The 19,046-nt window shown below is 37.7% G+C and overlaps 1 protein-coding gene across 3 annotated transcripts in view; it reads right to left on the minus strand.

Moving 5' to 3' along the window:
- Positions 1–19,046, minus strand: part of ATP2B1 (ATPase plasma membrane Ca2+ transporting 1) — a 130,329-nt gene that overhangs the window by 36,259 nt on the left and 75,024 nt on the right. For all 3 annotated transcript variants that reach the window (XM_059936655.1, XM_059936653.1, XM_059936654.1), the window contains exons 4-10: positions 11,843–12,097; positions 11,629–11,754; positions 7,937–8,077; positions 5,429–5,467; positions 4,512–4,673; positions 2,781–2,995; positions 148–390 (exon numbers count right to left, since the gene is read on the minus strand). In XM_059936655.1, coding sequence (XP_059792638.1) covers positions 148–390; positions 2,781–2,995; positions 4,512–4,673; positions 5,429–5,467; positions 7,937–8,077; positions 11,629–11,754; positions 11,843–12,097 — 1,181 coding nt within the window. The remainder of the gene's footprint in view (positions 1–147; positions 391–2,780; positions 2,996–4,511; positions 4,674–5,428; positions 5,468–7,936; positions 8,078–11,628; positions 11,755–11,842; positions 12,098–19,046) is intronic.

Consider the following 19,046-nt stretch of genomic DNA (forward strand, 5'->3'; position numbering starts at 1 on the left):
ATGATTTATGCCTTTTAAAAACTTAACACAATTCATTTCTTCAATTTATAAATAGTAATGACAGAGCTTAAAAGCTACATACAGTCAAATCATCACAAATTGAAAAATTAATTTTCATATATAAATTAATTATTAAAGAAAGCTTACCAATATTTTTGATGTATAAGCACAATTCACAGAAATTCCTGTTACAAGGTAGGACAAAATATTTGGTGGAATAGCTTCTGGTTCAGGAATCTTTTTATAATGTTTTTCACTTATGTAAGCTTGAACAACTGTCATTCTGTTCATTGTCAATGTTCCTGTTTTATCTGAACAAATAGCTGTAGCATTTCCCATGGTTTCACAAGCATCCAGATGCCTCACTAAATTATTATCTTTCATCATTTTCTACAGTGACCAAAAAAAAAGTAGTTAAGCTACATAGAAAACCAATGACCTCATTATATTAAAATGATTGTAAACTGCTTTAAAATCAGAACTAAAACTCCCAACTTTACATGGATAGACAGTATAAAGCACCGATTTAATGCTGGAAGAATTTAGTATATTTGACCTATTCAAATAAGCTAAATAGAGTACTAGCTTTCAGTGGTTTCAATCATTTCCCCACTACATAACATAATCTAGTAAATGAACACAGATACCTGCACCCATATGCAAATCATGTTGACTATATGCCTCCAACACTTCTGTGAAGTGTCCTCAAATTACAAGAGCTATAATAATTTGTACTCTAAGTACAGAGGTACTTACAGCCATGTAAGAGTATATAACATGTAAGGATTAAGTCTCCTTATTAAGTGGAAAACAAAAGATTCTTGTATCAGTCACCAAGGAAAAAGTAGCTTATCAGTTAAATATAGAGTTTGTGGGCATGTAGCTGCCTGATTTTTTTTTTTTTCTTTTGACTCTGATAGATTGAGGTAACATAACAAAACCAGAAAGGATCATTTTTATCTTTTCCATATGTTGGTACACTTGGTCTTCTCATCCTCAGGATCATCCCTTCCTCTTATTTACAAGAAAAAGACAGTTTCTAAAAAGAACAAGAGTTTCACTGTAGCTCCAAAAAGCATTTAGGTTAAAATGCTTGATAATTGATTCTTAAAGCATACCTGGAATGGGTTAAAACCTGTAAAGAGTTATTTTACAAAGTATGTTCTGTGACTACTAATATGCAAGATACTGCAAGAAACTGATTCCTTGAAGAAATAAATATGGGGAAGGAAGATTACTGTGATTTACATTAATACTGAACATTAAAAGAAGGAAGTTCTGCAGTAAAGAAAATGTGTTCAGTTTTGCCAAACACTAACACAGGAGCCATAAGGACCACACCTCAATGAAAAGAAAAGTGACTGGTAACATTTGGGCTAAAATAAACATTTAATAAAAACTTAAAGAAAAATGCTCTTATTTATTTTCTACGAAAGGACTGCAAATCAATCCTGCCTATATCTTTTTGATCAATTGAAAAATTAATATCATTAATGACTATTCAAAGTGAACTAATGACAGTATTGATAGAATGACTGATTTTACCCATGTGTCTAAAACTTATGTTTACCCCAATTATTTCTAATTATTTTAAAACATCAAACAGATGATTACACTGTATTTCATTATTACTTTGACACATTTACCATTTTACTTTTGAAACAAAAGATGTGAAATGCCTGAAAATAAACTCAAACAGTAAGCAAAAAATATTCTTATCATGACACATCTGTTGGAACACTGAAGATAAGAGTGCTGGAGCAGAAACTATGACCAATTACTTTGTATTGCTCTCTGTCAGCAATACTACTTAAGGAGAAATATTAATTAATATTAGAAAACTGACAAGAGCAGCATTCTTTCATCAGGTATAATTTTACATGTGAAGCCACCTTTTCCATATAAGATATAAAATTGATTAAAAAGTAGATTAGTAATCTTCAAACAGAATATTCCTTTAGGTAACCAGCAGCTAGCAAAGCCACTGAAGCTCATTTTTTCAGCATTCTACTAAGAGAACAAGGAGGAGTTAGCTACTGTAAATGGAGTGGTCAGAGAAGGTGATACGTGAAGAGACCTGAGTAAAGTTAGAGAGTTGATGATTCAAAGGAAGGAACACAAGAGTCCTGAAGTGAGAACAGGGTTGGGGTATTTGAGAAACAGCAGGAAGGCTGGTGAGGCTGGACCAGAGGGGGAGAGAGAGGTGGGAGATGAACACTAGAGGAAAGCAAAGGCCAGATGGGGCAGGGCCCTGCAGGCCATAGCAAGGAGCCTTGGATTTCATTCTGACAAGAAGCCACTGGAGGGTTTTATAAAAGGAAACAAGATGATCTGAATTATTTTTTAGAAACATGAGTCTACCATGTGAAGGCAGGACCGTGGGGTCATAAGGGTCCAAGTGTGGAAACAAGGAGGCCTTAGACAGTTGGATTCAAGTAAACCTCTCTGCTCTTGTACCACAGGCAAATGACAAGCATGCTTACTTCAATGTTACAGATTGGAAACAGGAGGGGACAGGACAACATAACTATCATATGAGGAAAATTAAGCTAGAACTTTCCCCAGCAGAGTTATGCTTAGCTTTGTGTCAAGTCTGCCATCCCAGGAATGTATAGGTCTCGATGCAGAGATCTTCAACTGGGGGGGAGGAGAAGGGAATCAATGACAGCGCTAAAGAAAACAGTGTAAATTTATGGAAATCCCCTAGTTCCAGAACCCAAGAGAAAACAGCAACCAGTTGTACATTTTCTACACCAGCTGAGACTTTCTTTTCTGCTTACCTTGACTGAATAAGCCAGTGAGATAGTGACTGCGAGTGGAAGACCTTCTGGCACTGCTACCACTAAAACCGTAACTCCAATAATGAAGAACTTCACAAAATACTGTATGTAAATCGGTGTGCACTCAGCAAGCCACGGTCTCTTCTGAACCCAGAATGTATCAATTACAAAATATAATACGAGAATGATAACTGTGATGGCAGACATCAACAAACCTACATAAAAAGAAGGAAAATGTAATTATTAAATATTCTAGACACAATTCATAGTCAGTTACATATTAGCCACTGGAAGAATTATAACTACTTTGGTGATATTTATTTTAATTTCGCTGAGAAACTGTTACATCCTTTTTCGTGCTTAACTCATCACTTGACATTATCAGATTTAATTTCTGCTTCCAAGTATAGTCCCGAAACCCAGGAGAAGTGGGAAAAAAGTGTTTATGATTCTTTTCTAGACTTAATTGTATCTTCAGTCTTCTACTAAAGCCGAGACAAAATAACAAGCAATGACAAGGAAATACCAAAAGCTTAGTATAAGCTGGTGCTCTACACATTGGCAAGCTGCTTTCATGACAAAAGAGAAGTTGATAAGAACCTGATCAATGGGGAGACCTAGAATTAAATACTGAACCCCATGTTTTTAATGAAGAAAACACAAATTACCAAAATTACTTAATTTTTTCATCTATCCTTACTGCTTTATTAACTTAGCAAACCAACAGTTAATCATATATTACAAATCATTTACACCTTTCTGTTTTGTGGGATATTTAGCCCCTTATAAATGAGTATTACAAAATAAGGCACGTTCACCTATCTGGGTCTAATAATCCAATTCAATGTCTACTAAAATCCCATCACCATCTTAAATCCACCCTTTTCCCCAACACTGTATGAGTCAGTATTACCATTTGGCTACATATTATCAAAAGCAAATATTTGCTATTAGATAATAAGCTTTTTGAGGACAGAAGCAAAAATTAACTTTTTCCAACATAGTCATAGGAAGTAACAGAATGATGCAATGTAAGTGACTTTAATAGTGTAGTCTGATTTAGCCCACACGTGTTCTTTCATAAAGATGATACTGTTGAAGGGCATGCTATGTTTTTAGCTAAAGCTCTGTTTTATTTCCTCTGAAGAGTAGTCCTGTTAACAGGTGTTTTCTAGTGATGGTTGTAATTTATAACTTCAGCCTCACCAGGATGATCCATTCTAACGCTAACTAATCCATTCAATTTAAGTTAACTATAACTTTTAGAAAAACACACACCTAATTTTTTTTTTCATAGTCAGAAAAAAGATAAGAAAATGGGCGGTGAAATTTCTTTTTATTAAAATATAGCTGGGTAATCTTCACCGAGTAACCTCACTGCTAATAAGCCCTCTCTCTATTGCTCCCAGAAATTCAGAGAGGAGCGCGTGGGCTTGTGAATTGGGCAGCCTTAGGCGCTAATCCTAACGTGACCACTTATTCATTAGCTGGTTGACAGAGGACACTCCCTCTACATAAAATGAGGATAACAGTTCCCAAGCTGCAAAATATTGTGAGGATCTACAGTAACTCAAAGGCCTGGTACCTTGTAGATAAAACTGAAAATATTTTTAATTCCTCTTCCACTCACAAAGCAATGATTTCCAGTCTTAAGTATGTCAAAGATGATTTTTAAATAGAAAGGCAGCATATTTTAAAACAAAACATCTTATTTTCTCGTATATATCATACCTGCTTTGCCAATCTGAACAGCCAGCTTTGTTAGTTTCCCTTGTAAAACAGATTTTTCCTTTTTTGGCAAATTTGCTTTCTTTTTGTCTTTTTCATCACCATCTCCACCTTCTTCACTCTTCAAAGGCTGCATTTCCATGGCTGCACCATCCTGGGCTTTTGCTGCATCGAAGAGCAAATATAACTTCACTACATTTTAAAGGCACACGTAACTGTTAATATTTTCAAGCAATTTTGGGGGAAAAAAATCAATTTCTTATAGAAACACAAAGATTTAAACATTTAGCTTCCTGTGTATGTCTGTGCCTACCCAGAGAAAATAAGACAATTAGTGACACTAGGTTTTGAAACTCTGTACCAGATTTGAGAATGTTGAGGTAGGAAATAGGGATGAGGCATAAGAAGAAATACAGGGTCCTGAAAGAGCTAAGTACCAAATCATTTTTCTTCCTGTGTGTTGTGTTAGATAATGAGACTCATTCCAAACACCATAAGTCCCTCCCATATAAGTTATGACCATAATGTAGAACATTATGTAGGACCACACATATAGAGAAATGCACATATGTTTACAGACTATTAAATAGCTGCAAAAAAATTTACATTTTATATTTTGTTTCTTATGCATTTTTGCTAGCAATCATATTGTAACCAATGATAAAATACTGAAATGCTTAAGTTTAAAGTTACCTACATCTGGACCTTTCTAAGCTTACTACCACAGGTCATAATTAAAGTCTTATTAACATTGTAAAGGCAGCATAAGTCAGGCACTGACCAAAGAGACATTCACCCAAGTAATACAGATTGTTAATTTTCCGTATACATCCTACTTTTGGATGAATACAGTACACAAGAGATATATTTGTGGATATAATGAGAACAAGCTAAGTGTACTTTTATCCTCCTGAATTTACCTTTGTTGCGATTCTCAATAGCTCCGTCTTGTTTCTTATCTGTAGGAACAAAATGGGAATTAAAGCTTTCCAAAAGAAATGAATACAGCCATGTTAAATTATGCAAAGGTAGCTCACATTTCTATAACAGAACTGTTACACAATGGGGTGGGTGTGTGTGTGTGTGTGTGTGTGTGTACAGATTAGAAAGCATTTGGCCCATAATGACCTTCTGGCTCAATCACTCCCTAGGTCTTAACCATGGGGGGACACTCCAAAATAATTTGGGGCATCTATACTTGGTTGATTTCTCCATAAGACTTTACTCTTTTTTATGCTGCAACACACCCAAATATGGTACAAGAGGTTTTCAAACTAAATACAAATATAAGCCTAAGAATGTGGAAAAGGGAAAGGGTAGAGGGAGGAAGGAATGTCATAGGAAGACAACAGGCACACAGGAGAACTCTGATGGGAATGAGAACCAAATTGGTATGTATAAAAGATAGGGGAGGCAAGCAAGTAAAACTAGAATATGAAGGTACAAAATAAGACAGTAAAACTACTAGTTAAGGTAATCCCCAAATTCACTTAGATTTGGAGGAAACAGAAAGATGAGAATGTCTAACGTAAAAAGTAATCAAGGAGGGAATGGGTCTATTGTTTGGAGTAGGGAGTGTAATACTAAAAATGACGAAGAGGAAAGAGAACCACTCAGCCTATTCTTCTTTCAACTTCTCTATCAAGGAGACCTACCTTCAAACTGGAAAACGTGGAACAAATATGGTCAAGGAGGAACAGGTGCTCAAGACAGGTGAGGAGACAGAATACCTAGCTACTCTGAATGAGCCCAACTTTGGAAAGAGACCAAACATTCACATTCCAGATTATGAAGGCAACTGAGACAGATTACCCTGGATTATATTAATACATAATATCAATTTATTCAAGGGAATGGTAAAAGAGCTGGAAGTCCACAGATGGAAAAATGGTGTCTACCATTCCCCACCCCCCCCCCCCCCACACTCTCACCAAGAATCAAAAACAGCAGTCAGTTAGATGTTAATTCCTGGGAATACACTTGACTGGATTAATAAAAATAGGTATATAAGATCTTAGAAAAAAAAGGTGCTTATTGGAAAAGAAACTGTATCGTCAACAGGAACAAGGTCATGATGTGAACTTCCCTTTCCTTTTTTAATAGGGTCTATTGACTTTAGTCTCCTGTAAATTAGGATGCAACACAATATATGGTGAAGAGCACACACTTTTGAGTCAGACAAGTGGGTCTGATCTGCCACTAATTAGATCTTCAACCTGGAGCAAGTTATGTAACCTCCATAAGCCTCAGTTTACTTGTCAGCAAAAAGATAAATAGTCTTTTCTGTATGGTTGTAAGGATTATTGAGATAACGCATATAAAGCGGTCCAGAAATGGTATCAGCACTACACACTGGCCCCTTAGGGCGGCACGTGGAGGGCTGCTGAGAAGAGTGGGACAGGAAAGACCTACAGTGTGGGGCCTGCCTCCCTTGCCAGCAGCCAGAACTCTTCAAACATAGTTCTCTTTGAAATCAAGATTTCACAGCTCAAGACAAAACCCAGAAACCGAACCAAAACACCTAAATATTAAAAACATTGCTGTAGATATAGCAAGCCAAGACTTTTAGTGAGGCATTTATAAGATCTCAAAATACTTACGTGTCTGAGAGAAATATGGGCTTACTAGCCCAAGTAAAATTAAATAAATCTAAGCGGTTAAACCACAGTAAAGTGCTGTTGCCCTAAAGGGAAAAACTCTTTTGAGTGAAGGGTGAGGAGGGCTTTTTTAAAAAGGGGACATACCCCCCAACTAAGTGATCCTGAGCTATTTCCCTATGTATAACAGCTTCTTATAAGATCCTTGTGGATAAACTATGGTTATCAAGTTTGCTGATAATAGATCTCCTTGGAGGGACAGCAGATACAATGGATCAAGATTAAAAATTTAAAACCTTGATATCTAATGATGGGCTGAATATAACAAGACAAACACATGAGGTGTCAAAGTGAAGTCTTGGTCTTATGTCTAAAAACCAAGTACATAAGTACAGACTGGGAAATGTGAGTAGTAGAAAACATGAAAAAGATGAAAAGCTCAATGAGGCCAAAAAGTGATATGGTTGACAAGGAAAGCTACTACCGAAGTAGCAAAAAAATAAGCAAAGGAAGTGGGAGTTTAATTCATTTTGCTGGTCAAATGACAGGGAGATTTTAAAGTATTCAAGAAGATGCTGAATTCATCTGGCTATGGTAAAGCAGGATTGATATCTTCCTTCATAAAGCCCTCCTCGGACTACTAAGTCTTAAAAAAAAAAATTCCCCCTCCATCAATTCTACCACTTGAAGGTACTATGTTGGGTAACTAATTTTTTTGTAGAACTCTTCATTTCAAAATCTGATGAAACAGTGTATTTTTTGGATGAGTTCTTACAATCTAGGCTGCCGTATTTCCAAATGCCAATTCTTATAGCATATTGCTATCCTTACTTTTCTTTTCCTTTTTCTTCTCATCTTTCTTCTCTTCCTCTTCACCTCCAGCTCCAAGTAAGGTAAAGATAATTCCAGTTTGAGAATTTATACCCACAGCAGTAACTACCATTCTTCCAGAGCCTTCCATTACATGAGTACCTACGACAACAGAAAATGTGTTTTTAAAATTCAACAAGACATTAAATAAAACCTAAATTCTTGTGCTTAAGGTTTTAAGTCTGTTATAAGTCATCTGAGTTCAAAGCTCACTCTACCACTCATTTATCATGTGATACTGGGCAAACTGTAACATCTCAATTACTAGTCCATAAACGTGGATAACAGTACCTACACTTTGTAAAAATGAGACGCAAATTAAGTCTGTAAGTGTAAAGTGTTTGGCACATTGCCTGGAATTTTAGGGGTTCAATGAATGTTCAATATTTAAATTATAACTGTATTATTATTATTAGGGACAATTCACTTATAAAGAAATGTGCTTACAACAAAAAGGATCACACAGCAACAACTGACATATTCCCAAGCCAACCCCACCACCTCTCCCTAACCCAGGTTTTCATGCCAGCCCACCTAGATCACTGCAACAGCTGCCTAGCTAGTTTCTGTCTTTCCAGTTCACCCTGAAATAAGTTTACCCTTCCTAAGATGTGATTTTATCATAAGCCTCTCATGGCTCCAAAACTTCTGACCCTCACTGCCTACTGGATAAAGGTCAAAGTCTTCACATGGAGACCAAACAACACTCCGAACTTTTTCATCCATTAGCCTAACATAAAACTCCGTTACAAAAAGCTGGGGAGCAGAGATGGGAACACTGACTGAATTCTGACTCTGTCCCTCACAACAGTCTTGCAAGCAGCAGGCATTATTATTCTTATTTCCTAGAAACTTGCCCAAGGTTACACAACTATTAAGTGGCAAGGCAGATTCAATTCAGCTCTGTCAGAGGACAGAGGGAATATTCTTCTTATGATATAATGTCACTAAGGTTGCTCACAACTCTCCAACCTGTACGACCACACCTCTGCACCTTTCCCTCACTCATTAAAAGGCTTCTCACCTCTCTAATATTTTTGTGATTTTAAGTAACTTTCAAAACTTAACTCTTTTTAATATACTCAATAAAGTCTTCTTATAGTTATCATTTATTTATTTAATCTCCTAGTTTACAACCACCTGGAGGGCAGGGTCTGTAGCACGTACTATACCATCCTGCGTACCAAAACAATGTTCAATTGTTATTTGCAAAATAAGATCGTAAAGCATACGTACTTACTCCAGTACCTAAGAATTTATATTTGGCTATTAATTACTATGTAATTTATCCAATATGAATTTTTTAGGCCTTTGATTTTGTTGCTTTAAAAAATCTATATTTTGACTGTTTCACTAATTATTAGCTTCTTTGCCAGTAAAAATGCAAGAGAAACAAGAAATTAAATTAAGGACAGTGAAACAATATTTATTGAGCAAGGACTAAATGTAAAAGACAGTTTGTTTCTTTTAACAATTCTAGCTTTCAGCAAATTTCAATTTTTTATGTTCTGTTCTTCTCTACCACAGGTAATCAAATGTTGGCAGCTAATATGCTCAGGCAAAGTAAACAGTTTTTGTTCTGGTCATATCCCTACCGCTAACTGAATAACTGCTTTTAAACATCTAAATTTAAAAAGCCAAGAACAGCAGTGAGAGATGGCATCATGAGAATAAATTTAAAAATAAATGCATTTCATGTTTTCAGTACATTTTTGGAAGATGGAAATAAATGCAGAAAAACTTTCCCACCCGTACTGTGATAAGGGACTCCAGAAAGTTATTTCAGTCTTTTCTTAAACATGGAAAATTTATAGAGTCCTCTTGGTATACTTGGTGTGTCGGGAACCTGAGTCTACAAAACCTTACCAGCCATCTCTGTTAAAACAGAAAAGGACCAAGGTTCCGTTAAAGGATGTCATTCTGAAGAGCTAAGCATTGTGTGAATAAGCTAGATGTACATCAAAGCCCATGAGGTATACATGGCAAAAAGGCAAGAGAGACTACCTCAGTTCACCAAACACTGTGGCCTGGTCAGTCTATGGCAGTTAGGTATGACCAGCTAGCTTCCCTCTCCTTTGGAAAAATCATAGGTTTTACTTGGCTAACATTAACCACAGTTTCTTAGAAGTATGGCAAGGAATAAGTAAAATAAGTATACATCAAACTTAAATACATTATATATCCAAGATATTTCTATTTGGAATGAATTTCAAGCAGAGAAATATAAAGAAAAATTCAAATAGAGTAGGAATGTTCTTAGTAGTGCAGGATATTGAAGGTATACAAATCCCAAGATTTTTTCAAAGAAACAAAAGTCTATATTAAAATGAAACTTTCCCCCTATTTATAATGCTGTTTATAAATGTATATACATGAAATTACTCTGATTTTTAGTGGTGGGACGTTTTACAATAAGCCTTTTGGCATATATTTACAAATCTTAAAAAGGTAATAGTTAAACTTAGGTATGTGCCCCGAAGTTGTGATTCTAACTTAACTGACGCTTGTCACAGGTTTGACTTTGGTTTCAGTAAAACCATGTCCAACCAATTAGAATATAAAGTTCACAGAGAAGAAGTGAGAAAGTATAGCTGCCAAGTTATTAAATATTTAAATAAGCAGAATCTCCTTACAATGTGGGAAATGTTAGCATTCCATTAACATCTGAAAATAATAATTAAAGACAAATAGGCAACATTTTCTTACTCCAAATGCTAGTATAACTCAATCTAAAAATATATTTAAACCAAATGTCTTACAAGCAATTTTGTAAATTCTATAAAGAACACTAGAAAATTAAGAGTAGGAAACTGAAAATCAAAAGTTAAGGAACTGGTGTAATTTTGGAGACAAGTTGTGGTACTCTGGTTTCCTTTCATGTAGCATCTTAGAAGGCAGCTTGTAATTTTTTTCATCATCCCTTCCATTTCATTTCCAATTAACCTTAGGTCTAGCTATCAACAGTTAAGCTGTTGTAAAAGCCTCCTAAGTAGACACCCACCTCCCCTTTTCAGACAGTACCCTCACCTACACAACGCCTTAGATTTTCAGAACATGTCTTAACCGTGTGCAAATTCAGTTCTGCCTAGTAGATGTGGTACTACTCTTGGACCTATTTATTATTAATCATATTACCTTAGATAAATAGTTAATGTCTCAGACTCATTCCTCAGTAGTTAAATGAGGGAGCAAGATTAGGTTAACTTTAAGGATTTTATGAGTTGTTTTTTTTTTTAAACCCTATCCTTTGTAGACCATCATAGAGAATTCATTAATTTGCTTTAAACACACAATCATTCTTTAATTTTATATTACAACAGCCCTTAAGAATAAATGTAAAACAGATCAATTTAACAGAGATCATTAGGCTTATACTTTAGTTTTATCATTATACTAACATTAACTAACACCGACTCTCAAATCTCTTCATTTTTTTGGACTCGGGTTCCTCATTTGTAAAATACAGTTCTGGATTTAAAGATCTCTAATGTCTCTGCTGACTTACAAAAGAAAGTCTCTAAGATTTATAAGGGTAGAAGCTAACATAAAATACAGAATCCTCTTCACATTACTGGCTCTTTGGGGAACTGTTTGCTGACAGTGGTATACAGTTGAGGAGGAGGAAAAAGTTCAGTTATAAAAGAAATTCATACCTGATAAAAGTAAGGGATCCTTATCTAAAGACTTCTTAACATGATCAGATTCACCAGTCAATGAGCTTTCATCAATTTTAAGATCATTGCCTTGAATAAGTATGCCATCAGCGGGAAGAAGATCACCTAAAACAAAATAAAGGTACGCTAAACTGTGAACAAGATTACAATAACATCACATCATGTGTAAGATGCACTGCCCTTTTTTACTTACCATATTTCACTTGAGCAATATCTCCAACTGTAATGTCAGCTACAGGTATCTGAATGACCTGACCACCCCTGATGACTGTGAACTTCTGTTCTTGTTCAATTCGACTCTGCAAACCTCTAAACTGTTTTTCCTTACTCCAGTCATTGAAAGCTGTTACTAATACTACACACACTACTGACAAGAGGATCGCAGCTCCTTCAATCCAACCAGTTTCACCTTCACCTTCTTCCTCTCCAACAGAAACGTCTCCACAAACTATTTGGAAAGAAAGAAAATGCTTATCAAAAAAGATTCTGAATTGATGGCAACAGATATGTAATTATAATGTTTATATGCCCCATTAACTTTGCTTACAGCTCTAAACACTTTATTGATTCAAAGCATTCCATAATGATGACGACGCTTACTCTGTTAATTTCAAGTTCCCTGCCTCTGAGGATTCTCATCTTTAGGGTAGGGAGGCAGTCTAGGGTACCTGTTAAGAGTGAGGACACTGGGGAAGATTAAATCTCGACCCTAAGGCAAGTTACTTATTTTTGAGACTCAGTTTCTTCATCTGTCAAATTAGGAGACCACCACTTACGGCAGAGTTGTTGAGAGAATTAAATGCGAAGACACTTGTAAAGAAGGTAGAACAGTGGCTGAGACATCCTTCATACTCAACCAATAGTTAATGCTATTACTAGAGTAGGCAAGTCGTACATGGAAAGTTAAGTATTATGTGTTTACCCATGAACCATGCTTATTTAACGTATCAGTTTCACTGGAGTACGATAAAAGCTTGACTTTCATAACATAAAAATTTAAGCAAAGTGCTACTCATTCATTCAACTATTTGAGCACCTACTTTAGGTGCCAACACTGTTTTCAAAGCTAAGGGTGTAACAGTGAATAAGACATATAAGCTCTTTCTCCTCAGGGAACCTATACTCAGACTGGTAGGTGTGAATGGGATATGAAAAAATCAGATAATAAAACACAAATAATTAATTTCAGATATCGTAAGTGCCATGAAGAAAATAAAATATGGTGATGTGCTAGCAAATGAAAAAAGAGGGCTAACTGTGGTTGGGTGAACAGAGAAGGCCCCTCTGAGGTGTCCATGACATTTGAGCCAAATGATATGAGGGAACTAGCCATATAGATTTAAGGGAAGAGGATTTCGGGGAGAGATCAAAGTCAGCACAGAGGCTCTATGGCAAAAAAGACTTTAGAAAAAGACAGAGGCGGGGACAAAAGAAACCTCAAAACTGTAGGGCCAGTAATGGTGAAGAAAGAACAAGGACGGTGCTTTTTGAACCTTGGGCTGTAATCTATTTGTGAGTCTAAAATCAATTCAGACCTTCAAGATGGCGGAGGAATAGGATGCGGAGATCACATTCCTCCCCACAAATATATAGGAAATACATCTACATGTGGAACAACTCCTACAGAACACCTACTGAACGCTGGCAGAAGATCTCAGACCTCCCAAAGGCAGAAAACTCCCCACGTACCTGGGTAGGGCAAAAGAAAAAAGAAAATACAGAGACAAAAGAATAGGGATGGGACCTGCACCTCGGGGGAGGGAGCTGTGAAGGAGGAAAGGTTTCCACACACTAGGAAGCCCCTTCACTGGTGGAGATGGGGTAGCAGGGAGGGGGGGGGAAGCTTCGGAGCCACGGAGGAGAGCGCAGCCACAGGGGTGCGGAGGGCAAAGCGGAGAGACCCCCGCACAGAGGGTCGATGCCGACCAGCACTCACCAGCCCCAGAGGCTTGTCTGCTCACCCGCCGGGGCAGGCGGGGGCTGGGGGCTGAGGCTCGGGCTTCAGTCGGATCGCAGGGAGAGGACTGGGGTTGGCGGCGTAAACACAGCCTGAAGGGGGCTAGTGCGCCACAGCTAGCCGGGAGGGAGTCCGGGAAAAAGTCCGGACCTGCCCAAGAGGCGAGAGACCATTGTTTCCGGATGCGCGAGGAGAGGGGATTCAGAGCACCGCCTAAACGAGCTCCAGAGACAGGCGTGAGCCAGGGCTATCAGCACGGACCCCAGAGATGGGCATGAGACGCTAAGGCTGCTGCTGCAGCCACCAAGAAGCCTGTGTGCGAGCACAGGTCGCTATCCACACCTCCCCTCCTGGAAGCCTGTGCAGCCCGCCACTGCCAGAGTCCCGTGATCCAGGGACATCCCCGGTAGAACGCACGGCGCGCCTCAGGCTGTTGCAACATCATGCCAGCCGCTGCCGCCGCAGGCTCACCCCACATTCCGCATTCCGTACCCTTCCCTCCTCACAGCCTGAGTGTGCCAGAGCCCCCTAACGAGCTGCTACTTTAAACCTGTCCTGTCTGGGCGGGGAACAGACGTCCTCCGGCGACCTACACGCAGAGGTGGGTCCAAATCCAAAGCTGAACCCCAGGAGCTGTGCAAACAAAGAAGAGAATGGGAAATCGCTCCCGGCAGCCTCAGGAGCAGCCGATTAAATCTCCACAATCAACTTGAGGTACCTGCATCTGTGGAATACCTGAATAGACAACGAATCATCCCAAAATTGAGGAGGTGGACTTTGTGTGATTTTGTCTGTATAGCTTTGATTTAACCATTTGTACTAGGGTTCTGTCTGTCCGTTTTTGTTTTTTTAGGATAGTTTTTAGCGCTTGTTATCATTGGTGGATTTGTTTTTTGGTTTGGTTGCTCTCTTCTTTCTTTTTTTTTAACTTTTTAATTCTTTTTGTACTTTTAGTAATTTTTTTTTAATTTTAATAACTTTATTTTATTTTTCTTTCTTTCTTTTTTTCTCCCTTTTCTTCTGAGCCATGTGGCTGACAGGGTCTTGGTGCTCTGGCCGGGTGTCAGGCCTGAGCCTCTGAGGTGGGAGAGCCAGGTTCAGGACACTGGTGCACCACAGACCTCCCGGCTCCACCTAATGTCAAACAGCGAAAGCTCTACCAGAGATCTCGATCTCAACTCTAAGACCCAGCTCCACTCAACGACCAGCAAACTATAGTGCTGGACATCCTATGCCAAACAATGAGCAAGACAGGAACACAACCGCACCCATTAGCAGACAGGCTGCCTAATATCACAATAAGGTCACAGACACCCCAAAACACACCACCGGATGCAGTCCTGCCCACCAGAAAGACAAGATCCAGCTTCATCCACCAGAACACAGGCACCAGTCCCCTCCACCAGGAAGCCTACACAACCCACTGAACCAACCTTAGCCACTGGGGGCAGACACCAAAAACAACGGGAAGTATGAACCTGCAGCCTGTGAAAAGGAGACCCCAAACACAGTAAGTTAAGCAAAATGAGGAGACAGAGAAACACACAGCAGATGAGGGAGCAAGGTAAAAATCCAACAGACCAAACAAATGAACAGGAAATAAGCAGTCTACCTGAAAAGGAGTTCAGAGTAATGATCCAAAATCTTGGAAATAGAATGGAGAAAATAAAAGAAACGTTTAACAAGGACCTAGAAGAACGAAAGAGCTAACAAACAATGATGAACAACACAATAAATGAAATTGAAAATTCTCTAGAAGGAATCAATAGCAGAATAACTGATGTAGAAGAACGGATAAGTGACCTGTAAGATAAAATAGTGGAAATAACTGCTACAGAGCAGAATAAAGAAAAAAGAATGAAAAGAATGGAGGACAGTCTCAGAGACCTCTGGGACAACATTAAACGCACCAACATTCAAATTATAGGGGTACCAGAAGAAAAAGAGAAAAAAGAAAGGGAAAGAGAAAATATTTGAAAAGATTATAGCTGAAAACTTCCCTAATGTGGGAAAGGAAATAGTCAATCAAGTCCAGGAAGTGCAAAGAGTCCCATACAGGATAAATCCAAGGAGAAACACGCCAAGACACATATTAATCAAACTATCAAAAATTAAATACAAAGAAAAAATATTAAAAGCAGCAAGGGAAAAACAAAAATTAACAAACAAAGGAATCCCCATAAGGTTAACAACTGATCTTTCAGCAGAAACTCTGCAAGCCAGAAAGGAGTGGCAGGACATATTTAAAGGGATGAAAGGGAAAAACCTACAGCCAGGATTACTCTACCCAGCAAGGATCACATTCAGATTGGATGGAGAAATTAAAACCTTTACAGACAAGCAAAAGATAAGAGAATTCAGCACCACCAAACCAGCTTTACAACAAATGCTAAAGGGACTTCTCTAGGCAGGAAGCACAAGAGAAGGAAAAGACCTACAATAATAAGCCCAAAACAACTAAGAAAATGGTAATAGGAACATACATATCGCTAACTACCTTAAACGTAAATGGATTAAATGCTCCCACCAAAAGACACAGACTGGCTGAATGGATACAAAAACAAGACCCATGTATATGCTGTCTACAAGAGACCCACTTCAGACATAGGGACACATACAGACTGAAAGTGAGGGGTTGGAAAAAGATATTCCATGCAAATGGAAATTAAAGAAAGCTGGAGTAGTAATTCTCATATCAAACAAAATAGACTTTAAAATAGACTATTACAAGAGACTAAGAAGGACACTACATAATGATCAAAGGATCAATCCAAGAGAATGATATAACAATTGTAAATATTTATGCACCAAACATAGGAGCAGCTCAATACATAAGGCAAACGCTAACAGCCATAAAAGGGGAAATTGACAATAACACAATCGTAGTAGAGGACTTCAACACCCCACTTTCACCAATGGACAGATCATCCAAAATGAATTAAAAAAGGAAACACAAGCTTTAAATGATACATTAAACAAGATGGACTTAATTGATATTTATAGGACATTCCATCCAAAAACAACAGAATACACTTTCTTCTCAAGTGCTCATGGAACATTCTCCAGGATAGCTCATATCTTGGGTCACAAATCAAGGTAAATTTAAGAAAATAGAAATCGTATAAAGTATCTTTTCCGAACACAATGCTATGAGACTAGGTATCAATTACAGGAAAAAATCTGTAAAAAATACAAACACATGGAGGCTAAACAATACACTACTAAATAACCAAGAGATCACTGAAGAAATCAAAGAGGAAATCAAAAAATACCTAGAAAAAAATGACAATGAAAACACGACGACTCAAAACCTATGGGATGCAGCAAAAGCAGTTCAAAGAGGGAAGTTTATAGCAATACAATCCTACCTCAAGAAACAAGAAACATCTCAAATAAACAACCTAACCTTACACCTAAAGCAGTTAGAGAAAGAAGAACAAAAACACCCCAAAGTTAGCAGAAGGAAAGAAATCATAAAGATGAGATCAGAAATAAATGAAAAAGAAATGAAGGAAACAATAGCAAAGATCAATAAAACTAATGGCTGGTTCTTTGACAAGATAAACAAAATTGATAAACCATTAGCCAGACTCATCAAGAAAAAAAGGGAGAAGACTCAACTCAATAGAATTAGAAATGAAAAAGGAGAGGTAACAACTGACACTGCAGAAATACAAAGGATCATGAGAGATTATTACAAGCAACCCTATGCCAATAAAATGGACAACCTGGAAGAAATGCACAAATTCTTAGAAAAGCACAACCTTCCAAGACTGAACCAGGAAGAAATAGAAAATATAAACAGACCAATCACAAGCACTGAAATTGAAACTGTGATTAAAAATCTTCCAACAAAAGCCCAGGACCAGATGGCTTCACAGGCGAATTCTTTCAAACATTTAGAGAAGAGCTAACACCTATCCTTCTCAAACTCTTCCAAAATATAGCAGAGAGAGGAACGCTCCCAAACTCATTCTACAAGGCCACCATCACCCTGATACCAAAACCAGACAAAGATGTCACAAAGAAAGAAAAGTACAGGCCAATATCACTGATGAACATAGATGCAAAAATCCTCAACAAAATACTAGCAAACAGAATCCAACAGCACATTAGAAGGATCATACACCATGATCAAGTGGGGTTTATCCCAGGAACGCAAGGATTCTTCAATATATGCAAATCAATGTGATAAACCATATTAACAAACTGAAGGAGAAAAACCATATGATCCTCTCAATAGATGCAGAAAAAGCTTTCAACAAAATTCAACACCCATTTATGATAAAAACCCTCCAGAAAGTAGGGACAGAGGGAACTTACCGCATCATAATAAAGGCCGTATATGACAAACCCACAGCCAACATTGTTCTCAATGGTGAAAAACTGAAACCATTTCCTCTAAGATCAGGAACAAGACAAGGTTGTCCACTCTCACCACTATTATTCAACATAGTTTTGGAAGTTCTAGTCACAGCAATCAGAGAAGAAAAAGAAATAAAAGGAATCCAAGTCGGAAAAGAAGAAGTTAAGCTGTCACTGTTTGCAGATGACATGATACTATACACAGAGAATCCTAAAGATGCTACCAGAAAACTACTAGAGCTAATCAATGAATTTGGTAAAGTAGCAGGATACAAAATTAATGCACAGAAATCTCTTGCATTCCTATACACTAATGATGAAAAATCTGAAAGAGAAATTAAGGAAACACTCCCATTTACCATTGCAACAAAAAGAATAAATACCTAGGAATAAACCTACCTAAGGAGACAAAAGACCTGTATGCAGAAAACCATAAGATACTGATGAAAGAAATTAAAGATGATACAAACAGATGGAGAGATATACCATGTTCTTGGGTTGGAAGAATCAACATTGTGAAAATACTACCCAAAGCAATCTACAGATTCAATGCAATCCCTATCAAACTACCAATGGCATTTTACACAGAACTAGAACAAAAAATTTCACAATTTGTATGGAAACACAAAAGACCCCGAATAGCCAAAGCAATCTTGAGAAAGAAAAACGGAGCTGGAGGAATCAGGCTCCCTGACTTCAGACTATACTACAAAGCTACAATAATCAAGACAGGATGGTACTGGCACAAAGACAGAAATATAGATCAATGGAACAGGATAGGAAGCCCAGAGATAAACGCACACACATATGGTCACCTTATCTTTGATAAAGGAGGCAAGAATATACAATGGAGAAAAGACAGCTTCTTCAATAAGTGGTGCTGGGAAAACTGGACAGCTACATGGAAAAGAATGAAATTAGAACACTCCCTAACACCATAACCAAAAATAAACTAAAAATGGATTAAAGACCTACATGTAAGGCCAGACACCATAAAACTCTTCGAGGAAAACACAGGCAGAACATGCTGACATAAATCACAGCAAGATCCTTTTTGACCCACCTCCTAGAGAAA

The sequence above is a fragment of the Balaenoptera ricei genome, chromosome 10 (genome assembly GCF_028023285.1).
Source record: "Balaenoptera ricei isolate mBalRic1 chromosome 10, mBalRic1.hap2, whole genome shotgun sequence".
NCBI lineage: Eukaryota > Metazoa > Chordata > Mammalia > Artiodactyla > Balaenopteridae > Balaenoptera > Balaenoptera ricei.